This window comes from Mobula birostris, chromosome 5 (genome assembly GCF_030028105.1).
Source record: "Mobula birostris isolate sMobBir1 chromosome 5, sMobBir1.hap1, whole genome shotgun sequence".
In the NCBI taxonomy this organism is placed as follows: domain Eukaryota; kingdom Metazoa; phylum Chordata; class Chondrichthyes; order Myliobatiformes; family Myliobatidae; genus Mobula; species Mobula birostris.
The window spans coordinates 90117671-90143070 of NC_092374.1; the positions used below are offsets into that span (position 1 = coordinate 90117671).

The 25400-nt window shown below is 46.0% G+C and overlaps 1 protein-coding gene across 1 annotated transcript in view; it reads right to left on the reverse strand.

Annotated features, from left to right (window-relative positions):
* Positions 1 to 25183, reverse strand: part of LOC140197295 (placenta-specific gene 8 protein-like) — a 43262-nt gene extending 18079 nt beyond the window's left edge. Inside the window, exons 1-2 of the mRNA XM_072257232.1 lie at positions 24847 to 25183; positions 400 to 532 (exon numbers count right to left, since the gene is read on the reverse strand). Coding sequence (XP_072113333.1) covers positions 400 to 523 — 124 coding nt within the window. The 5' untranslated portion in view covers positions 524 to 532; positions 24847 to 25183. The remainder of the gene's footprint in view (positions 1 to 399; positions 533 to 24846) is intronic.
* Between the last annotated feature and the right edge of the window lie 217 nt (positions 25184 to 25400).

Below are 25400 nucleotides of genomic sequence, written 5' to 3' on the forward strand. Positions count from 1 at the left end.
GTCTACGCCTTCATTCCTTCTCCCAAAGTGCATGACCATACGCTTCCCCACACAAGCCTTTGGCAGAGACTGCATGGTACCCATGGATGTATGCATCAGCCTGTGTGACATCTTGTGTGGGGAGATGTGTGTGTGTGTGTGTGTGTGTGTGTGTGTGTGTGTGTGTGTGTAAGTGAGTGGCCTGCACCCTTTAGCATGTGTGGTGCTCTGGTGCGTGTGTTTGTGAGCGTGTCTGTAGCACCTGTCCTTGGACATCCCTACAATGAACCCTCCTGTTGAATCCGCCCTTCAACTGTCTCCATCTCCGGCTTCCCATCGTTTGTCGGAAGTGGCGGGGGGCGCGGTGCGCGGTGTGCGGGTGAATGCAGGCACGTAGGGTGGGGGTGCGCAGGTGCATACAGATGCCGCAGTCGTCACAACAGTCACAGATGCCAGTGCTCCAGCCTTGTCTTGAATTGGTGACCACCGTGGTGGTTGTGGTGGTCATCTGCGGTTGGGAAACTACCACGACGGGAGCTGCCATGGCCAATCACTAGAAGAAGAGAGAGGCAAGAGGTCAGTTCAAAGCTGGAAACATTGGGACCATTCCCCACCTCCTTCGGATCCTCTCCAACCCCTCCCGTTAGTAATTGGTCCCACGTACTGAGGTAATCCAATCACCAATGAAGATAACCCTACATAGGATTGTGAGGACAGCAGAGAGGATCATTAGGGTCTCTCTTCCACACATCCAAGATATTTATCAGGAGTGCTGTGCATGTAGGGCCCTAGCATTGTCAAGGATTCCTCCCATTCATCCCACAATCTTTTTGACCCCCCCCCCCCCACCCACCAACAGGCAGGAGGTACCAAATCATTAGGACAAAAACTGTTAGGAATGGAAACAGCTTCTTCCCCCATATTGTGAGGCGACTGAACTCCCTGCCACCACCCAGGTCTCATCATGTATGAAGCACCAGTGGTGTTGTACTCAAATCACAAACAAGAGAGAATTTGCAGATGCTGGAAGTCCAAGCAACACACACAAAATGCTGGAGGAACTCGGCATCTATGGAAAGGAGTACAGTCCATGTTTCGGGCTGAGACCTTTCAGCAGGAAGGGTCTAGTATTGTACTGTTTACTTTTTAACTTGTGTCATAAATGCACCTTATGCCAAGCGTCAACTTTCTGGAATATATTTTACTATTCCGCATAATAACAAATTTCACGACAATGTCCATGATATTAAACCTGATTCTGATTCTCAGGGTCTGCAGTCCAAGGAGCTCACAGATGAAGGTGTCAATCCAGATGTTTGACCAATTCTCAACTGCTGCTTCAGAATCCTGGAGCTCCCTCCAAGATGAGGGGTCTCCTTCAACCAATGCCAGTTCCAGAGGACAGCTCACCCCCTCCCTGGGCGCGATCAGGATCAGAGATGGGAAATAAGTGCTCACAGGGATATTGGACACGGACTCCAACACCAAATGCTACCAGAGGAGATCTAGGTTGGTGTTACGGTTGCGTCGCGGTTAGCGCGATGTTTTGTAGGACCAGCCGTAAGATCATCATTCAATTCCCGCTGCTGCCCGTAAAGAGTTTGTACATTTTCTCCGTGACTGTGTGGCTTTCCTCCGGGCGCTATGGTTTTCCTCCTGCATCCCAAAGGTGCATGGGCCGGGGTTAGTGAGTTGTGGGCACACTATGTTTATTCCCCAACTTAGATGCTGCCTGAGCTGCTGAGCCTTTTCCACAGACTGTTGTTAATTTACATATGATGGATAACGCCGGTTACTAACCGTACTCAGGAACAGAGCCCCAGTGAAACCTGCATTGTTCTAATCAACAGAGGCACTATGTCTGTATCTCTCTCCAGAATGTACAGGTCACAATCTGTCAAAACCTGAGGCATGCTGTCTTCTCGTTACTACCACGGGGGTGGTACTTAACAGTACTAGCGACACGGGTTCAACTCTCACCACTGCCTGTAAGGAGTTTGTACGTTCTCCCCATGACCGTGTGGGCCTCCCACAGTCCAAAAGACATACCGGCTGGCTGGTTAATTGGTCATTGTAAATTGTCCCATGATTAGGCTAGGGTTCAATCAGGTGGGGCGGGGGGTGGGATTGCTGGGCATCACGGTTCGAAGGGGCTATTCTGCACTGCATCTCAAATAGATAAATAAACATTGTGGAGGAAGTACAGGAGACTGAAGAACCAGACTCAACAATTCAAGAACAGCTTCTCCTTCGTTATCACGTTTTCAAATGGTCCATGAACCCATAAACTCTGCCTTGTTTTTCTTTTTAATATCAACTTTTTAAATTTGTAATTCTGTGTCATTGGACTGTAATGCTGCTGCAAAACTATAGATCATATAGTAGTCATGGACATAGAGTACTATAGCATAGAAACAGGCCCTTCGGCCCACCTAGTCCGTGCAAACTATTAATCTGTCTGGTCCGGTCGACCTGCATCTGGATCATACCTCCCCACATCTCTCCCATTCATGTACCTACCCAAATTTCTCTTAAAAGCTGAAATCAAAACTGCATTCACCACTTGCACTGGCAGCTCGTTCCACACTCTCACCACTCTCTAAGTGAAGGACTTCCCTTTAAATATTCTACCTTTCACCCTTAACCCATGACCTTTAGTTGTCGTTTCTCTCAACCTCGGGAGCAAGGGAGCAGAATTAGGCCATTTAGCCCATTGAGTCCACTCTGCTATTCTATCATATCAGATATAGTATCCCTCTCAACCCCATTTTCCTGTATTCTCCCATAACCTTTGACACTGTTTTTAATAAAGAACCTATCAACATCTGTTTTAAATATTCCCAATGACTTGACCCCCACCTTTGGCAATAAATTCCACAGGTTCACCATGCTCTGGCTAAAGAAATTCCTCACCTCTGTTCTCAGGAGACATCCCTCTATTCTGCGGCTGCACTCTCTGGTCCAAGACTCCCTCACTATAGGAAACATCCTCTTCATGTCCACTCAACCTAGAATTTCAATATTCGATAGGTTTCAAGGAGATCTCCCCTCATTCCTTGAAACTTTGAGGCCCAGAGCCATCAAACGCTCCTCATACGTTAATATGAGACAATCTGAAGATTCTGGATTTCCAGCATCTGCAGAATCTCCTGTTCACCATTTGCTACTCTATTGTGAAGTCTCTTTGAGGGACCCCTACCCTGAAGTTTAAATCTTCTCTTCAACGAAAATTCAGTGAGACCCTCTCTCACTGCTCCTCCTCTGTGATCTCTGCTACCCTTTGACTCTTCAACCATAGTCATAGAGTGATAGAAAAGTGCAACACAGAAACAGGCTCTTTGACCCATCTAGTTTGTGCTGAACCATTTAAACTGCCTACTCCCATGACCACCACCGGGGGCCATAGCCCTCCATAACCCTACCATCCATGTACCTGTCCAAACTTCCGTTAAGTATTGAATTCGAGCTCGCATGCACCACTTGTGCTGGAAGCTCATTCAACACTTTCATGCCTCTCAGAGTGAAGAAGTTTCCCCTCAAGTTCTTGTTAAACGTTTCACCTTTCACCCTTAACCCATGACCTCTCATTGTAGTCCCACACTTCAGTGGACAAAGGCAGATTGCCTTTACCCTGTCGATACCCTTCATAATATTGCATACCTCCATCAAATCTCCTCTTAATCTTCAATATTCCATGAGCTCACCCAATCCTTCTTTCCCTTCCCCCCTCCCACCCATTTATTCTGGCATCTTCCCACTTTCTTTCCAGTCCTGAAGAAGGATCTCAGCCCGAAATGTTGGCTGTTTATTTGTTTCATTAGGAGTCAGGGGAGATTTCGTATGTCACCTAAAACACTCAAAATTTTCTACAGATTTACCATGGGGAGCATTCCAACTGGCTGCGTCACCGTCTAGTATGGAGCGGAGGGGGCTACTGCACAGGATTGAAGGAAGCTGCTGAGAGTTGTTGTAAACTCAGTCAGCTCCATCATGGGCACTAGCTTCCGTAGTATCCAGGACATCTTCAAGCAGCGATGCTTCAAAAAGGAGGCGTCCATCATTGAGGACCCCCATCACCCAGGCCAGACCTTGTTCTCATTGTTACAGTCAGGAAGGAGGTACAGAAACCTGGTGTATATTTACTGTACTTCGGTATTTTTTTCCATATTTATCATCTATTGCATTGTACTGCTGCCAGAATGTTAACAAATTTCATGACATATTTAACCTGATTCTGATTTCCATCATTGCTGCCTGACCTGCAGAGTTCCTCCAGTGTTTTGTGTCATACATTAGCAAGTGAGATAAATCTAATTCTGATTTTCATTTCTTCAAATGCAGTCTAATAAAGAGTCTGTTCAAATTTACAGCAATGTCTCTGTGTTTCAGTTTCATTTCTGTGGTTCTGGACTTCAGTAATTTTCTTTGTTGAATTTCCTGGGTTGCGAAGTTGAACAGGTGCATTCAGTTGCAAAATCAAAAGAGTACGTCCGTCATTTCAAACCAGGGTGTGTAAATCTTCCTTCTCTCAGCTGGCCATACATCTCCAGAATTCGCTGTCCTTGAGCGGGTTGTGGTGGAGTTTGATAAATATCTGACAGAGTCGTTGACGTCTGGGGGGAAGTCAGCCGTGATCACATTGAATGAAGGGCATGAGTTGCACACACCGACCCACATTTACATATGCTCAGTTGACACCTTTCTATGTACACCTGCACCTGTACACCTGCTTGTTTTTGCAAAGTATCTAATCAGCCAAATGTGGCAGCAATTCAATGCATAAGAGTATGCAGACATGACCAAGAGGTTGAGAGGCTGTCCAGAACAAATGGGAAAGAAATGCGATCTAAGTGACCTTGACTGTGGAATGATTGTTGGTGCCAGATGGGGAGGTCTGAGTATCTCAGAAATTGCTGATGTACTGGGATTTACGTGCACAGTAGTCTCTAGTATTTGCAGAGAATGGTGCGATAAACAAAATGTTTTTCTGAATCCCATCATTCCACCTTGTCCACCTTAACCCTTAACTGCCTTTCCAGTCAAGAACCTAGCAATCTCTGCCTTAAATACACCCAATGTCTTGGCCTCCATAGCTCTCTATGGCCACAAATTCCACCCTCAGGCTAAAGAATTCTTCTTCATCTCAATTCTGAGGCTGCACCCTGAGATCCTGCACTCTCCACTCTGTACAGATCTTTTAATGTTCAGAATAGCAATGACCCAATGGTGTGACAATCCATCCAGGCAGCTTCTGATTTCAACACAGTGGAAATTTGAGGGGATCAAAGCACGGCAGCCTAGAGGTTAGCACAATGGTATCAGCGCACCAGGTTCAACTTCCACCATTGTCTGTAAGGCATTTGTACGTTCTCCTTGATGTGCTCCAGCTTCCTCCCACAGTCTAATGACGTATAGTTTAGTAGAGTAAGTGTTCATTTTAAATTGTCTCCTGATTAGGCTACGGTTAACTAGGTGGGTTGCTGGGCAAAGTGGCTTGAAAGGCCAGAAGGGCATATTTCGCACTGTATCGAGGTGGTAACGAGGGCAAGTTCCCACTACCTATAAATGTTCACAATGGCAATAGACAATAGGTGCAGGAGTAGGCCATTCGGCCCTTCGAGCCAGCACCACAGCCTCAAGTAGCCTCTGATAACCAAGTCCAGTTCCTGGCCTTCACTTGTGACTTAGCTACCAAGCCCAGTGGAATCATTTCTATTGTCAGGAGAAGGGGCAAAGGCAGGTTACTGATGCCTTAAAACTAGTCATCGGGCAGACGGGGCTCGTCCGCCGTGGTTGGCAGCTTATCTAGGAGAAGGAAGACTCTGATCCCAAACCGCTGTTGCCCTGAGGCTGTACCCGCACATAGAGAAGTTTTCTGGGAGTAAATCCCAAGGGAAAGATCCGGAGCTGGAGTCCCGAAGGCAGTCCCACATTGAGTTCAAGGCTGACTGGCAACTCCTGCGATGCTGCCGGTGCCAGACTGCCTTGGTCTCTGCCGATCCTCTGTGTTCATCAGATGCATGAAGAGAGGGCAGCAGCTTACACTGGTTTGTGTATCTAGACATCTGGATCTCCCTGAGCAACTGAGGCCTCCAAACAAAATAAACATGAAAAAGTCAATGATTGTCAGGTTAATTCATTAGGGTTCTGTAAAGAGGTAACATGATAATGAGAAACTGGTGAGTGTATTGTACTAGATTACCAGCAGAATAAAGAGGTGTATCAGAGTCAACAATAGCTGCTTGGTATATCGTATATTAGCAGGGGTAGAAGAATGGGTAGTCAGTCAGCAAAAATGGCACCTTTCTGGGTTATAATGAGCAGTTGCTGCACAGATCAGACCATTATTTTGCCATGTGTGCGATCTAAGTAAAGTCACTCAGGGGATGGATTGGCAGCTGGTAGATAGGTAGGGAGGGAAGTAGTCTCTAAAGTGGCCCAGGAGCTGAGGTTGTACAAAGCATTTGTCAGACTGCACTTGGAATATAAGCAGTCTTCAAAGTCAATGATTCAAAGTACCTTTATTATCAAATTATGTATGCAGTATACAACCCTGAGATTTGTCTTCCCACAGTCAGCCACAAAGCAAAGGAGCACCATAGAACTCATTCAATAAAACATCAAACCAAAGTGCAAGAATAAAACCGTGCAAATGGCAGAAAACGAGCGAGTAACACAGACTATCAAACAAAAAACCACAGAGTCCTTGAATCAGTCTAGGACTGCTCAGTTTAGCTCAGCTCAGTTCAATTTAGCATTTGTCATTCGTTGACTTCAGGCCACAGCAACAGTCTGCCCTGATCAAAATTGCACAAAATGGGGAAGAGAAAAGGATTAACCAGAAAGGAGAAACACATCACAACATGAACTGCAGAGCCTCTAAACAAGTTTAATCCACAAACCGCGCCAATCAAACTTTGCTGAAAGGACTCGGGGCACCTTCCGGCAGCACTGAGTGAGAGTGAGACCCCTTATCGAAGAAAGGATGTGCTAGCATCGGAGAGGGCTCTGAGGACGTTCACGAAAATAATCAAAGAGACAGAGGCAGAGACATTCAACCACAGGGGTACTTCCCTTGGGAGCAGCAAGTGAGAGGCCGCCCTTTCTTTGTCAGCAGTGAATGAGAGGCTGGTAGTTGACACTGAACACTCGCTCGCCTTCCCCCTTGTTGTTTCAATCTTCCTTGATGCCTGTACCCTGGCAAATTATTCTTCCTCTTGCGTGCATCAGCTCCCCTTTAACCCCTTTCCCACCTACGTCCTTCCTGAGGGGTGCTTAACAGTAGCCAACCTTTAGCAGCGAAGGGAGGGAGAGCAGCTTCACACCTGGGCTATCAAAGTCTCAGAGGATTTATGAGGGTCTCGGTGCATTGAATCAATCATGAAGGAGGCATACACTCTGCTGTACATTGTTAGAGGATTTAAATTTGTCATGTCACCGCAGACTCTAGTAAACTTCTACAGATGTACAGTGAAGAGTTTCAGACTGGTTGCCTCACCACCCGGCGTGGAACCTCTAATGCGCAGGATCGAAAGAGCCTGAAGAAAGTGGTAAACTCAGCCAGCTCTATCACAGGCACAACCCTCCCTGCTGTCGAGGGCATCTTCAAGGTTCGGAGCCTCAAGAAGGAAGCGTCCATTATTAAGGACTTCTCACTCTCCAGGACATGCCCATTCTTGTAACTACCATTGGGGAAGACATACAGGAGCATGAAGACCCACAATTGATGGTTCAGGAACAGCTTCTCCCCCCTGCCATCGAATTTCTGAATGGTCCACGAATATTACCTCATTACTCCTTTAAACTAGCCGGCTGGTGGCGTAGTGGCATCAGCGCCGGACTTCGGAGTGAAGGCTCCTGAGTTCGAATCCAGCCGGCTCCCCAGGCACGCTTTCTATCCGTGCTGGGTTGAGCATCGAGCTACCAACCCGACCCTCTAAAAAGGAAATTGCCTGCTACAGAAAGGTGAAGTAAAGAGCTAGGAAGTTGTTTGGTGTAAGAGATAAAGGGCTGGAGAGGGGGGGCAATCTGATAGAAGAATACAGAAGACCATGGAAGAAAGGGAAGATGGAGGAGCACCAGAGGGAGGTGATGGTCAGGTAAGGTGATAAGGTGAGAGAGGGAAACAAGATGGGGAATGGTGAAGGGGGGGAGGGCAATTACCGGAAGTTTGAGAAATCAATGTTCATGCCATCAGGTTGGTGGCTACTCACACAGAATATAAGGAGTTATTCTTCCCATCTGAGTGTGACCTCGTCCCGCACACACGTACAGTGCCGAAGGTTGGGATTGAACTCAAGCCTCTAGATCTCTGGGGCAGCAACCTCCACCCACTGAGCCACCAGATTGTGCAGGAAGTAACTCAGAAAAAAAATTAAAAATACCACTGAACAGAAAAGGAGGGTATAAACACAAGGAATTCTGCAGATGTTGGAAATTCAAGCAACACACATCAAAGTTGCTGGTGAATGCAGCAGGCCAGGCAGCATCTCTAGGAAGAGGTAGAGTCGACGTTTCGGGCGGGTGGTTTTGTTTACATTTAGTTGGGGATGGTGAAACCAGAGCACTACACAGCATTGGTTTTGTTCTTCAAGGAAGAATACTAATACATTAAAAACAATGCAGAGAAGATTGCTTTGCTTATTACTGGAATGGGCAGGTACAGTAACTTAACAAGGAAGGTTTGACCAGGAGTTGTTTTGAGCACTGAAATAGGACTCCTGATTGCAAATGCCCAGGACGCTGAAGGGTCTTGGCAGGGCAGATGTGGGGAGGATGTTTCCTCCTGTGGATAAATCTAAAGTGAGGTGTCACTGGGGGTGGGGTGGGGAGGAAAGTGTTGCCTGTTTCTGATTCAGAACTCTGTCCTCAGAACGGTAGCCAGGGCAGTGTCTTTGGAAACGTTTTGAAGGCAGAAGGAGGTCGATTCGTGATAAGCAAAGAGGAGGAAAGGCAATGAGGGTGTGTTGAGCGGGAGGGCAGAGCTGAGGTTTCAGTCTGATCATCTGAGAGGTTGGTTTGAGGGGCCGAGTGGCCTTAACCCGCTCCTCATCCGTACTTTTAACTTTTCCTCTGCATTGCTTCAAAGCCAGCCTTAGAGTCCATTCCGACACTTTCACCCATAAGTCCACAGTGAAACTTCTTCTAAAGTTTTCCAAAGATCCCCTGGGACACAAGAGACTGCGGATGCTGGAATCCAGAGCAACATACAACCTCTTGGAGAAACTCAAGCAATATCCCTGCACGGTCTGCAGGGCTGCTCATACAGAGTTTCAACCCAAAATGTCAATATTTCTTTCCCCACCACGGATGCTGCTCAACCTGCTGATACCTGATAAAGTGGCCACTGAGTGTATGCTTGTGGTCTTCTACTGCGGTAGCCCATCCACTCCAGGGTTCAACATGTTGTGTGTTCAGAGATCCTCTTCTGCACACCACCATCATAACACATTACTGTTGTCTTCCTGTCAGCTTGAACCACTCTGGCCATTCTCCTCTGGCCTCGCTCATCAACAAAGCATTTTCACCCACAGAATTGCAGTCCCCTGCATGCTTTATTTCTCTCTCCGTTCTCTGTAAAGTCTTGAGCGTCCCTTCTCTGCCACTACCCTTGGCAACACATTCCACATGTCCACCACTCCTTGTGTATCAGACTTACGTCTGATATTCCCTTATACTTACCTACCTCCAATCACCTTAAAATGTTGCCTCCCCTTATGTTACCCATTTCCGCCCTGGGAAAAAGTTTCTGGCTGTCCACTTGATAGATGGCTCTTATCATCATGCATACTTCTATCAAGTCAGCTTCCACCTTCCTTCGCTCCAAAGAGAAAAGCTGTAGCTTGCCTGACCTTAGTTAGACAAGCTCTCTTGTCTAGGCAGCATCCTAGTAAATCTGTTGTACACTTTTGCTAAAGCTTCCACCTCCTATAATGAGGCAACCAGATCTGAGCACAATATTCCAAGAGTCATCTAATCAGGGTTCTATAGAGTTGCCACATTAATTGAACTATATTTTCCTTGACTGACTAATCCTCTCATCTATAAAAAGGAATCAGAATGGTCTGTGTTTGATCTTCAGCTAGGGGGTGTTTTTATTGAAACACGCAAGTTGTGGGGGACTGGATACACAGACATCCCAACCAGGCAGAGGTTTGACAAGAATGTGCTGGTTGTCCATTGTGTCCGATGATGACAGGAAACCTGTGCGGGAGAGTTTTTAAAAGTGGAAAAGTCACTGGGGCAGTTCTATTCTCTCAACCTCAGAAGTCCGAGCAAGCGCCACAAACTGGGATCTTCCTTGGTTGCAGTGACCATGACGTCTTCTGTGCATTGTCATGCCCTTCACTCTTCATGAAGCATTGCAGTGCCGCCTTCCTGGCTGCTGGATCTCACTGCAGATCTCATCCACCCAGTCCACCAGAGCAGACCTCGCATGATAGGACAGGCATGTCCCTAGCTCGCCAAGGTACGAGGCCGTCACCTAGACAGGCATGTCCCTATCTCTCCAAGGTACCCTCACCTGGTTTCGCCTGCCTGTGGGTGTGGCCACTGTCACACGCAAACAGCAAATTTGACGGGGATAAGGATCTCTGGCACTGAGTCTGGCTCTGCAGTGCAGAAGGGAGGGGGGAGAAAGAGGAGAGCGGTAGTGATAGGGGACTCGATAGTTAGAGGTGCAGATAGGAGGTTCTGTGGTCGTGACAGAGAATCCAGGATGGTTTGTTGCCTCCCAGGTGCCAGGGTCAAGGATGTCTCTGATCGCTTGCATAACATTCTGAAGTGGGAGGGTGACCAGCCAGATGTCGTGGTGCACATCGGTACCAATGACATAGCAAGGAAGAGTGAAGAGGTCCTGGACAGTGAGTATAGAGAGCTTGGTAGGAAGTTGAAAAGCAGGACCTCAAGGGTGGTAATCTCAGGATTGCTACCTGTGCTAGGTGCCAGTGAGGGTAGGAATAGGATGCTCTGGAGGAGGAACAAGTGGCTGAGGAACTGGTGTAGGGGGCTGGGTTTCAGATTTCAGGATCATTGGGACCTCTTCTGGGGCAGGTGGGACCTGTACAGAGAGAGATGGGTTACACTTGAACCACAGGGGGACCAATATCCTTTCAGGGAGGTTTGTTAGTGCTATTGGGGAGGCTTTAAACTAGATTTGCAGGGGGATGGGAACCAGAGTGCCAGAGCTGACAGTGTGGCTGGGGTGAAAATAAATGATGTTGAAAGTTTAAGCAAATCCACTGATAAAAAGGTTGTGAGTGGTGGTAAAAATCTTCTGAGGTGTATATATTTCAATGCTAGGAGTATTGCGGGGAAGGCGGATGAGTTGAGGGCGTGGATTGACACGTGGAGTTATGATGTTGTAGCAATTAGTGAAACTTGGCTACAGGAGGGGCAGGACTGGCAGCTTAATATTCCAGGGTTCCGATGTTTCAGATGTGATCGAGGCAGAGGAATGAAAAGTGGGGGAGTAGCATTGCTTGTTAGGAAAAATATTACAGCAGTGCTCAGGCAGGACAGATTAGAGGGCTTGTCTACTGAGTCCTTATGGGTGGAGCTGAGAAACAGGAAAGGTATGGCCACATTAGTGGGATTGTATTACAGACCACCCAATAGTCAACGAGACTTGGAAGAGCAAATCTGCAGAGAGATAGCAGGCAACTGCAGGAAACATAAAGTTGTGGTGGTAGGGGATTTTAATTTTCCATACATTGATTGGGACTCCCATACTGTTAGGGGTCTAGATGGTTTAGAGTTTGTAAAACGTGTTCAGGAAAGTTTTCTAAATCAATATATAGAGGGACCAACTAGAGGGGATGCAATATTGGATCTCCTGTTAGGTAACGAATTAGGGCAAGTGACAGTAGTCTGTGTAGGGGAGCACTTTGGCTCCAGTGATCATAGAAACATAGAAACATAGAAAATAGGTGCAGGAGTAGGCCATTCGGCCCTTCGAGCCTGCACCGCCATTTATTATGATCATGGCTGATCATCCAACTCAGAACACCGCCCCAGCCTTCCCTCCATACCCCCTGACCCCCGTAGCCACAAGGGCCATATCTAACTCCCTCTTAAATATAGCCAATGAACTGGCCTCAACTGTTTCCTGTGGCAGAGAATTCCACAGATTCACCACTCTCTGTGTGAAGAAGTTTTTCCTAATCTCGGTCCTAAAAGGCTTCCCCTCTATCCTCAAACTGTGACCCCTCGTTCTGGACTTCCCCAACGTCGGGAACAATCTTCCTGCATCTAGCCTGTCCAATCCCTTTAGGATCTTATACGTTTCAATCAGATCCCCCCTCAATCTTCTAAATTCCAACGAGTACAAGCCCAGTTCATCCATTCTTTCTTCATATGAAAGACCTGCCATCCCAGGAATCAATCTGGTGAACCTTCTCTGTACTCCCTCTATGGCAAGGATGTCTTTCCTCAGATTAGGGGACCAAAACTGCACACAATACTCCAGGTGCGGTCTCACCAAGGCCTTGTACAACTGCAGTAGTACCTCCCTGCTCCTGTACTCAAATCCTCTCGCTATAAATGCCAGCATACCATTCGCCTTTTTCACTGCCTGCTGTACCTGCATGCCCACTTTCAATGACTGGTGTATAATGACACCCAGGTCACATTGCACCTCCCCTTTTCCTAATCGGCCACCATTCAGATAATAATCATAACACCATTAGTTTCAATTTGATCATGGACAAGGATAGATCTGGTCCTAGGGTTGAGGTTCTGAACTGGAAGAAGGCCAAATTTGAAGAAATGAGAAAGGATCTAAAAAGCGTGGATTGGGACAGGTTGTTCTCTGGCAAAGATGTGATTGGTAGGTGGGAAGCCTCCAAAGGGGAAATTTTGAGAGTGCAGAGTTTGTATGTTCCTGTCAGGATTAAAGGCAAATTGAATAGGAATAAGGAACCTTGGTTCTCAAGGGATATTGCAACTCTGATAAAGAAGAAGAGGGAGTTGTATGAAATGTATAGGAAACAGGGGGTAAATCAGGTGCTTGAGGAGTATAAGAAGTGCAAGAAAATACTTAAGAAAGAAATCAGGAGGGCTAAAAGAAGACATGAGGTTCCCTTGGCAGTCAAAGTGAAGGATAATCCAAAGAGCTTTTACAAGTATATTACGAGCAAAAAGATTGTAAGGGATAAAATTGGTCCTCTTGAAGATCAGAGTGGTCGGCTTTGTGCGGAACCAAAGGAAATGGGGGAGATCTTAAATAGGTTTTTTGCGTCTGTATTTACTAAGGAAGCTGGCATGAAATCTATGGAATTGAGGGAATCAAGTAGTGAGACCATGGAAACTGTACAGATTGAAAAGGAGGAGGTGCTTGCTGTCTTGAGTAAAATTAAAGTGGATAAATCCCCGGGACCTGACAGAGTGTTCCCTCGGACCTTGAAAGAGACTAGTGTTGAAATTGTGGGGGCCCTGGCAGAAATATTTGAAATGTCGCTGCCTACGGGTGAAGTGCTGGAGGATTGGAGAGTGGCTCATGTTGTTCCGTTGTTTAAAAAAGGATCAAAAAGTAATCCGGGAAATTATAGGCCGGTGAGTTTAACGTCAGTAGTAGGTAAGTTATTGGAGGGAGGACTAAGAGACAGAATCTACAAGCATTTGGATAGACAGGGGCTTATTAGGAGAGTTAACATGGCTTTGTGCGTGGTAGGTCATGTTTGACCAATCTGTTGGAGTTTTTCGAGGAGGTTACCAGGAAAGTGGATGAAGGGAAGGCAGTGGATATTGTCTACATGGACTTCAGTAAGGCCTTTGACAAGGTCCCGCATGGGAGGTTAGTTAGGAAAATTCAGTCACTAGGTATACATGGAGAGGTGGTAAATTGGATTAGACATTGGCTCGTTGGAAGAAGCCAGAGAGTGGTGGTACAGAATTGCTTCTCTGAGTGGAGGCCTGTGACTAGTGGTGTACCACAGGGATCAGTGCTGGGTCCATTGTTATTTGTCATCTATATCAATGATCTGGATGATAATGTGGTAAATTGGATCAGCAAGTTTGCTGATGATACAAAGATTGGAGGTGTAGTAGACAGTGAGGAAGGTTTTCAGAGCCTGCAGAGGGACTTGGACCAGCTGGAAAAATGGGCTGAAAAATGGCAGATGGGGTTTAATACTGACAAGTGTGAGGTATTGCACGTTGGAAGGACAAACCAACGTAGAACATACAGGGTTAATGGTAAGGCACTGAGGAGTGCAGTGGAACAGAGGGATCTGGGAATACAGATACAAAATTCCCTAAAAGTGTCGTCACAGGTAGATAGGGTCGTAAAGAGAGCTTTTGGTACATTGGCCTTTATTAATCGAAGTATTGAGTATAAGAGCTGGAATGTTATGATGAGGTTGTATAAGGCATTGGTGAGGCCGAATCTGGAGTATTGTGTTCAGTTTTGGTCACCAAATTACAGGAAGGATATAAATAAGTTTGAAAGAGTGCAGAGAAGGTTTACAAGGATGTTGCCGGGACTTGAGAAACTCAGTTACAGAGAAAGGTTGAATAGGTTAGGACTTTATTCCCTGGAGCGTAGAAGAATGAGGGGAAATTTGATGGAGGTATATAAAATTATGATGGGTATAGATAGAGTGAATGCAAGCAGGCTTTTTCCACTGAGGCAAGGGGAGAAAAAAACCAGAGGGCATGGGTTAAGGGTGAGGGGGGAAAAGTTTAAAGGGAACATTAGGGGGGGCTTCTTCACACAGAGAGTGGTGGGAGTATGGAATGAGCTGCCAGACGAGGTGGTAAATGCGGGTTCTTTTTTAACATTTAAGAATAAATTGGACAGATACATGGATGGGAGGTGTATGGAGGGATATGGTCCGTGTGCAGGTCAGTGGGACTAGGCAGAAAATGGTTTGGCACAGCCAAGAAGGGCCAAAAGGCCTGTTTCTGTGCTGTAGTTTCTATGGTTCTATGGAGGGAAAAATTATGGTGGCAGAGTAGAATAGTGGTTAGCACAACACTATGACTGTGCCAGAGAGCAGGATTCAACTCCCGCCACTGTCTGTAAGCTCTCCCATGATCGCGTGGGCTTCCTCCGGGTGCTCTGGTCACTTTCCACATTCCAAAGATATACGTCTTAGGGGCAAGTGGGTTCCGGCCATGCTAAGTTGGCGATACTAGTGGGCTTCCCCACTGTACAATCCTCGGACTGTGTTAACCATTGGTGCAAAAAAAATTACACATTTTACTATATGTTTCAATCTATGTGTGACAAGAAAAGCTAATCTTTAAAAAAATATTTTCATTGCTTCTGCTGACAGATGAATAGAGAACTTGGACTGTTCATGTAAGGTGATCATCTAAAGGAAACCCAAAAGAAATTGATCAGGGAACAGAGACGGGAGCTCACTCCCTCAAAGGGTGGTCACACAGAGTAGTGGGGGTGACTACGAGGCCATAGGATATAGGAGCAGAGTGAGACCATTCAGCCCATTGTGTCTGCTCCACCATTCCATCATGACTGATCGATCTTCCCTCTCAATCCCATTCTCATGCCTTCTCCCCTTAACCTACTAGAATCTACCAACCTCAGTTTTAAATAAACGCAATGACTTGGCTTCTACAGCCGTATGTGGCAATGAATTATTCGGGTTCACCACCCTCTGCCTAACAACATTCTTCCTTAGCCCTGTTCTAAAGGGATAACTGCTATTCTAAGGCCGTGTCCTCTGGTCGTCATCTCCCCCATGACTCGGTGGAGGCAAGGGGAAGCTGGAAGGGGAGAGAAAGGACTTGGGGATAGAGATGGTTACAGAGGAGGCTTGAGTGGGACACACTCAATCAGATTGGCCAAATGGCACCTCCTCTGTATCTAAGGTTCTATGTAATTATCTGTAATTCCATGAAACACAATGCCCAATCTACAAACGTATGAAATACATCATAATTATACATAATCCAAAATAATTTCTGGATACACAACCAAAATTATAGTATCACATTTAAACCCTGACTAGAACTAGGAGGAAGAAAAGACCTGGTACATTCAAAGTTGTATAGGATTAATTACTTCTTATAATAGACAAGGGGTGATTAGAAACATTAGTGGATGTTAAGAATAGAGGGAAACCTTACTGCCCTTTGGAGACCATCAATACTTTTAGATGTTTTTATGGATAGTTTGTAGTTATTCTAATATTTTGCTTGTTTGGCTATGTTAATCAATTCTGTGTGGGATTATGATACATTTGTTTTTATTATTTATTGGAACTATCTCAGATCTGGTTTTTTAAAAAATTAATTTGTTTTTCTTGTTATTTATTTATCTGTTTATAGATATAGTGCAGAACTTCTGGTTCAATGAGTTGCATCGCCCAGCAACCCACTAGCCTACTCAGGGGAAAATTTACAATCATCAGGAGGCAACACACACAAAACACTGGAGGAGCTCAGCAGGTCAGGCAGCATCTATGTGAACAGTAAATAGTTAAAGTTTCAAGCTGATACCCTTCATCAGGACTACTAAGCAGTACGTCTTTGGAATATGGGAGGAAAACCCATGTTGTCACAAGAAGAATAACCATATAACCATATAACAATTACAGCACAGAAACAGACCATCTCGGCCCTTCTAGACCATGCCGAACGCTTACTCTCACCTAGTCCCACCAACCTGCACTCAGCCCATAACCCTCCATTCCTTTCCTATCCAATTTTACTTTAAATAACAACATAGAACCTGCCTCAACCACTTCTGCTGGAAGCTCGTTCCACACAGCTACCACTCTCTGAGTAAAGAAGTTCCCCATCATGTTACCCCTAAACTTTTGTCCTTTAACTCTCAACTCATGTCCTCCTGTTTGAATCTCCCCTACTCTCAATGGAAAAAGCCTATCCATGTCAACTCTATCTATCCCCCTCATAATCTTAAATACCTCTATCAAGTCCCCCCTCAACCTTCTACGCTCCAGAGAATAAAGACCCAACTTGTTCAACCTTTCTCTGTAACTGAGTTGATGAAACCCAAGTAACATTCTAGTAAATGTATGAACTCCTTGTAGATAGTGCCAGAATTGAACTCTGAACTCTGGAACGCTGTAATAGCGCCATGCTAACCGCTACACTACCATGCCACCTCCTTTTGTTACATTTTTTTCTGTCTGCTCAGCACATTAAATGATGTCACAACAACCAGTGAAGCATATAGATGTTCTGAACCCTGGTGGTCAGTGAATAAGTAGGATTCTAGAGGGTGTGGGGTGTGAGGTGAGAGTGGAATTAAACTGGATGGGGTATTAATGGGTGGGGGGAGTGAGAAATTGGGATTGGACTGGGGGGCATGGTACAATCCAAATAGATTTATTATCGCTGTCTTATATGATGTGAAATTTGTTGTTTTGCAGGACTAAAGACAAGTTATGAGGTGTTTCTGGTCCCTCCCTTTTTCATTGCTATTTTGGGTGACTTTGATCAGGGTGGCCTGCAGATAGCAGACAACACAGCCCTAGACTGAACTGAACTGAGCTGAGCTGAGTATACCTCGACTCTTTCAATTTTGTGTTTTATATTCTGTGATTTTCACACTTTTTTTGTCATTTACACAAGTTGTTTATGTGGGATTTTTTTGCACATGGATTGGGTTGGTATGAGAGTAAGAAAAAAGGAAAAGAGGGAGAAAGGGGCAGAGACTCTCCTTTTTCTCCCTCTGTCCCTCTGACTATACCCCTTGCCCATCCTCTGGGTTCCCCCCCGCCTTGTCTTTCTCCCCGGACCTCCTGTCCCATGATCCTCTCATATCCCCTTTGCCAATCACCTGTCCAGTTCTTGGCTCCATCCTTCACCCTCCTGTCTTCTCCTATCATTTCAGATCTCCCCCTCCCCCTCCAACTTTCAAATCCCTTACTCATTCTTCCTTCAGTTAGTCCTGACGAAGGGTCTCGGCCTGAAACGTCGACTGTACCTCTTCCTAGGGATGCTGCCTGGCCTGCGGTGTTCACCAGCAACTTTGATGTGTGTTGCTATAATACTGATACATATGACTTTAGCTTCTCCTTCTCAAATTGCAGGGTGTATTGTATCATATTATGATCACATGTCCCCTAAGGGTTCCTTTACCTTAAGCTGTCTTATCCACGGTTCCTTTAACTTAAGCTCTCTAATCAACTCTGGTTCATTGGACAACACCCAATCCAGAAGAGGGCATGTTCCATACGGTGAGGATCCATAGTGAAAGATGCAACTTTCTTGAGACACTGCTTTTGAAAATGTCCCCAGCGGTGGGGAGGGTTGTGTTATGATGGAAATTAAGATGGATACTTGATCTTGACCTCTACCTCATCAAGACCCTTTCACCTTATGTTCTACCTGCACTGCACTTTCCCTGTAACTAGCACTCTCTTCTCACTGCTGCCCCACCATCGAGCATATCTACACGAAATCAGCCGCCATAATCAGGAAGCCCCACCACCCAAGACGTGCTCTCTTCTCACTGCTGCCATCAGTAATGAGGCACAGGAGCTTCAGGACTCACACCACCAGGTTCAGGAACAGTTACTACCTCTCAACTATCCTGCTCTTGGACCAAAGGGGATAAGGGGATCACTCAGCTTTACTTGTTCCATCATTGAGATGTTTCCACAACCAATCGACTCACTTTCAAGGCATCTCACGTTCTTGATAATTACTGCTTACTTATTTATATAATTGTTTCTTCTTTTTGCAATGCATAGAATTGGTGTATGTGTGACGTTGTTGTAGCCCTTCTGAACCCCGTCCTGCCGTACGGCATCAGCCCCGCCTAAATATGCCCAGGCATGCCTGGACAAGATAGAAAACTTTTCAGCTTGCATTTTAATTGACTTGAATTATTAATTGACCTAGCAAATTTAGGCGATTAAAAAAATGGTGTGTGATAGGGAAATGTCATGGTGATCTTCAATATCATATACAAGAAACGGAAAACATAAAGCACGGTACAGGGCCTTCAGCCCACAAAGCTGTGTCGAAATGTCCCTATCTTAGAACTATCTAGACTTTACCCATAGCCCTCTATTTTTCTAAGCTCCATGTAGGCATCCAGGAGTCTCTTAAAAGACCCTATCGCTTCCGCCTCCACCACCATCGCCGGCAGCCCATTCCACACACTCACCACTCTCTGTGTAAAAAAACCCCTGACATCTCCTCTGTACCTACTTCCAAGCACCTTAAAACTATGCCCTCTTGTGCTAGCCATTCCAACCCTGGGGAAAAACCTCTGACTATCCACACGATCAATTCCTCTCGTTATCTTGTACACCTCTATCAAGTCACCTCTCATCCTCCGTCGCTCCAAGGGGAAAAGGCCGAGTTCACTCAACCTATTCTCCTAAGGCATGCTCCCCAGTCCAGGCAACATCCTTGTAAATCTCCTCTGCACCCTTTCTATGGTTTCCACATCCTTCCTGTGGTGAGGCGACCGGAACTGAGCACAGTACTCCAAGTGGGGTATCAACAGCCCAAAATCCATGAGATAAACCCAAAGGTATTCAGGAAGCAAAATCTTTGTTGTTCATTGTATTTATTGCTTATTTTTTTATTATTATTATGTCTTTCCTTTTGTATTTGCGCATTTCGTTGACTTTTGCACACCGGTTGAATGGCCATGTTGGTGTGGTCTATCATTGATTCTACTATCGTTATTTATTGAGTGTATCTGTAAGAAAATAAATCTCAGGGTTGCATATGGTGAAAATAAATTTATTTTGAACTTTAATCTGCATGCTGTTATTATTCTCCTTGTAATACTTCAATTAGATTATCTGTACACACGGTGTGAAAAACAAAGTACTTCACTGTGACACTCAAATTCATCATTATGGACCATGCCACTGTGACACTGGGAAACCAGATTGCTGGTTCTCCTCAGTAGCACCCCAGAAACTGTACCCCTCTATATTCATAAGGGGTTAATATACATTGGCTGATTAATTCACTGACCCCAGGCATCATTGGGATGTTGGAGGGAACCCGGGCACTTGGGGGAAACCCATGTGGTCACTAGGAGAACGTACAAACCATATGGACACACACTTCTGTGGAGAGGAGTAAACAGTCAGGACTGTCAGGACTGCAAAGGGAGGGGGAAGAAGCCGGAATAAGAAGGTGGAGAGGAAGGAGTTAAAGGTGGCTGGTGATAGGTGAGACCAGGTGACGGGTGAGGTAGTAGGTGGGATGGGGGAGGTGATAGGTGGAAAGGGTAAAAGACTGAAAAGGAATCCAGTAGGAGAGGACAGTGGACCTTGGACCGTGGGAGTAGAATGGCATCTATCATTAGATATAGGGCCCATGATTGCTCACAAACACAATGAAGGGTCTTGACCGGAAATATCAGCGGTCTATTCCTCTCCATGGATGCTGCCTGACCTGTTGAGTTCCTCCTGTATTTTGTGTGCGTTTCTAAGGAACGATTTGCTGGTCCAGAGAAGGTTTGAGAATTATTGCAGCCATGAGAGGATTAAAAGTCGGGCAAGCTGCATTGGGTGTTATAGGATGTGGAGACAGAGTGGGACAAACACCAGCGAACACCTTCCTGGAGCGGAAACTATGTGCATCCTCTGTACTGGGGTGGGGGGGGGGGTGGATTGTGAGATTGAGAGAGTCTGGTAATTTGCATCGACACTGAGCACCTCTTCCTGGAACATTCATCTACAGAGATAACCACAGGGAGATGAAACAAAGAGATTTTCACCGGTCCTAATGGCACATTGCCAAATTTATGCCTCCAATCTCTGAATCTCAGATCTCTAATTGAACTTACTCTTACGCAATCCCTCGAAATTTACAGATGCACCTCCTGGGCTGTTTGTCTGCTTTGACAACATTTGATTCGCCCTTTCCTCTCGGGCAGCCTTCCTGCCTACTTCCAGTTCGGTGTGGGACTTTGTATCTGAGAGACGAGAGCCCTGTCACTCCCGGGTTTGTGGGTGGGATCTCCTCACCCCTCCTAAGGTAGAAACAGCCCCACCAAACACAAATGCAGGACGGAGACTGAATCATCAAGTACCAACCAACCATCAACTGTACATTTACAAGGGTCTCAGTTTACTCTTTCCATACTGAGATTCCTCCGCTCGCTTACACACTGGGGGGCAATTTATGGTAGTCAATTAATCCACTGACCCCACACATCATTGGAATGTGGAAGGGAGCTGGAGTACTTGGTGGGGGGGGGGGTGATAGGAGGGACACCGTACAAACCAGACACACACACAGAGTGTTGGAGGTCAAGATTGAACGCGAGCCAGTGGCTCTCCTCACTGTGCCATTTAACAAGTTCTGCCATGGTTGTGTTAGCACAGTCTCACAAAACCATGAAGTGCAACATGTCACTAAAGATTCATTTTCTGTATTCCCATTTAGAACTCTTCCCTGCAAACCTTGGTGGTATCAGTGACGAGTCTGGTGAAAGGTTTCATTAGGACATTGCGGTCATGGAGAAATGGTATCAGGGTAACGAACCCACCAATGCTGGCTGATTATTTTTGGACACATAAACGAGAAGCCTCAGACACTGAGTACAAATGAAAATCAGCAACAAAGCATTTTTTGCTTAGTTGAACTATTGTAACTTAATTGCACAATGGTGCTGACAAAGGCATTATACTCAATAAAAGTTAATTTCTTATTTCTCCAAATTCCTAGGTGATGCAAGTAGTCTGAAATTATGTGTTCAAGAGGTCTATGTTAAACAAAATAAATTTCTGAGGAAGTAGCACTTTCAAAAAAAAATTGCTGTCCAGTGTAAGAGACACAAAAAAGGACGTTTAACACCGGCAGAGGTTCCCTCTTACCAGACAGTCTGATCCAACCCTCCTGTGCTTTAGGTTGCTACTGACAATAGAAGATCTAAGCACCCATTCAGCCTGGGTTTAACATTCCCTGGGTCATTTGTAAGGGTGTGTTTTTTTAAAACTCGAATTACATCACAGAACAGGCCCTTCCGGCCCAATGAGCTGTGACCCCAGCAACCTGCCTGCCCACAGGACAATTTGCAATAACCATTTAATCTAGTAACGGGTGTGTCTTTGAACTGTGGGAGGGAATCAGGTTAGGGTTTTAGTCATGGCGATGTAAGGGAATTAGAGAACAGGCCAGCGACATGGATGAGGGACATCTGTGGGTTGTCCCACCATATGTCGGACCAGCAGACCAGTGAGAACAAAGGCTGGTGAGATGCCTTGAAACGGCTAAATAAAAAGTACCCTCTTCTCATTGGGGTGGCAAGGTGGAGATAAGTCCCTACCAAAGGCACTCTTTCCTTGCGCTAGCCTGCAGGTCACCCTTGGGCAACGTGTAGCACCTGCTTAGCCCCTGACCAGGGTCGTGTCAAGCCATGGGAGTGGGTAGTGGATGGTCGTTTGAGCAGCTGATACTCATCACAAGTCCTGGTTATGCGACTACTAAACCAGGCAGACAATCTCTGAAGAGTATTGATAATGGCTGGGGTCACTGTCCTGTAAAGACATTGCCCAGAAGCCGGCAATGGCAAACCACTTCTGGGGAAAAAATTGTCTATCACAATCACGGTCATGGAAAGACCATAATCACTCACATTTATGACATGGCAATAATGAATGAACCACTTCTCAATAGTACAATCGGGGAGGAGGTACAGAAATCTAAAGACCCACACGATGCTTTTAGAACAGCTTCTTTCCCACTGCCATCATATTTCTGATGGAGCCATGAACCATGAACTCTACCTCCTTCCTTGTCTTTTGTTATTTATTTATTTTGTAATTTTGTAGTAATTTTTAGGATCTGCACTGTACTGTTGCCACAAAGCAACAAATTTCATGACATTTTGTTAGTGATAATAACCCCAATTCTGAATCTGAATGTTACTCCGATCCTAATTCTGTTCTGTTTAGGGGTTTCCACCTGAGCCCGGCTTCTGAGGTCATGGACTGGAATACATTCAGTGGCATCTGTTCATTAATGCAAATATCTAGTCAGCCAGGCATGTGACAGCAACTCAATGCATTAAAGCATGCAGACATGGTCAAGAGGTTCAGTTGTTCAGTTGTTCAGAATGGGGAAGAAATGTGATCTAAGTGATGATTGCCAGATGGGGTGGTTTGAGTATCTCAGAAACTGCTGATCTCCTGGGATTTTCATGCACAATATTAGTCTCTAGAGTTCACAGAGAATAGTGTGAAATACAAAAAAAAAGGACCTGGTTATGTGAACACTGTTGCCAGGCAGTCAATTGCTGGAAAGTATTGATGATGGCTGGTGTCACCCATCTTGTAAAGATACTGCTCAGAAAGCAATGGCAAGCCACTTGTTTAGAACAATTTCCAGGAGCAGAAGTTGCATGGGCAAAATCACTTTGGTAAGGAGAGAGGTCAGAGGAGAATGGCCAGGCTGGTTCAAGCTGACAAGAAGGCCACAGTAACCACATGTTACAACAGTGGTGTTCAGAAGAGCACCTTTGAACAAACCTTGTTAAAAATAGACGCTAATGTCGATTAGAAGGACAGAGACACATTTACAGGTTTCAGATCACTGTGGTTACCAGTCGGGGGTGGGGAGAAACATTTTCCATTGCGGTCATTTGCATTTCCTTGAGGTATTGATGTGATTTGAGCTGATGTGGATGTCATGCAAAACAAAGCGTTCCATTGTAACTCAGTACAGGTGATAGCACACAACCATTCGCCACACCGTCACCCAACCAGAACAACATTTAGACACGGGCTGATAAGCGACAGGTGACATTCAAAGTTAATTGCGCATTTATTGCCAAAGTATGTAGACTATACGGAACCTTGAGATTCGTCTCCTTACAGGCAGCCACGAAACAGAAAACCAATAGAACCCATTAAAAAAGACCATCAAACACTCAACGTGAAGAAAAAAAAATCGCGCAAACAAACAACTGATGTTCACGAAAGTGAATCCACAGCCACGAAGCCAGTCATCCGTACAGCCGATCCAGTCGCTCATATATTTACGGGCCACAGCCTCAGTTTAGCACAGAGAGGAGAAAACGTCGCGGACTGAACACCAGTTCGTCCCTCGCCTCCGGTCCCGACCCCCTGATCTTTTCAATCTGCTCCGGCGCTTAAATCGGCCAAACAGCGGGTCGTTCTTCGCTCTCGGACCCGCGTCCTACAGCTTTGCCATGCTCTCTGTTCCGGATTCCGGCGCCTCGAGTTGGCCCGTACCCGACCTTTCCAATTTTGCCTGAACATTCAAACAGCCTATGTGCAGGGAGCGAGCATCTCCGAGGGTCAATACAATCCTAATACCGATTACTCCTCTCCACAGCGTCGAGGAAAGGGCATGGCCCAGATGGCCGGGGGCAGACGTCAGAATACGAAGGTGGGTAAGGGGAGGGAGTACAAGCTGACGGGTGATAGGTGAGACCAGGTGAGGGGGGAAGCTGGGATGAAGTGAGATAGGTGGAAGAGGGAAAGGGCTGAAGAAGATGGCGATGCCAAGGAGAGGGTCCTATTCTGATACCCTCCTACTTTGTGCCACTCCCCAACCGCGCCCCCCCCACCCACACCGCGAGGGAGACCCAGGTTCTTCAGGGTCCAAAAATCGAGGGAGACATGTGTTAGAGGCCCCCTAAATCAATTATTCCGTAAGTGTCCTTGTCCCTCACTTGATTCAAACAAGCAAACTAAACACGCAACTGATAAAATCTCAGACTTGGAATTCCAGGAGAAACAGCTAGAATAGAAATAGTCTAAAATCAGCTTCCTGTTCAAAATGATCGCTTTCCCTGCCTGCACGTCAATATTATTAAATTAAAGGCTGTTAATACCTGGCCCGTGACAAGAAGCAACGGGCACTGTGACACCTCGAAGGAAGGGGGTCTTGTTCGGGGGCCTCGCTTCCTTTCCGTTCCGCGCGTTAGTACTGTACCTGGTGTTGGGTGTTGGCTCTCTCAGTCTCTGCCCACCTCTGGGTTGCTGTCGCCTGACACTATGATTTTTAAAGGCTTTCAGCGCGGGCAAACATTTGTCGTGTTAACCTTAACCCTCGAGTGCCCTCTATCCTGCACCATCTGCTCGGCGATCGCTCAATTTCGGCTGCCCTCACGAGGCGGGTGTCCACCTCCTTTCCCCTGATCCCCACCCTGGTGGCAGGGTGGGGGGGCGGTTGTTGCGGGCACAGCAACGGGGAGGGAACGTGGGGGGGGGTGCAGACAGAGGCGACCTCTCTGCGGATAGCAAGATCGCGTCGACTGTGACCGGGTCGCCAGTTCGCTGTGGCCGGATGAACATGGACCGCGAGACGTCGTAGAAAAATATACCCCCCCCCCCACCGTCTATCTCACCCAACAATAAGAAAGGTGGAACAGGTTTGAAGTAAGGTTTAATCTTAAAGGTACTATCTTCAACAGGAGCGGCAAAATTTATATAATTACATAAAATTATATAATATTAAAAGGCATACATATTTCTAATATACTATAA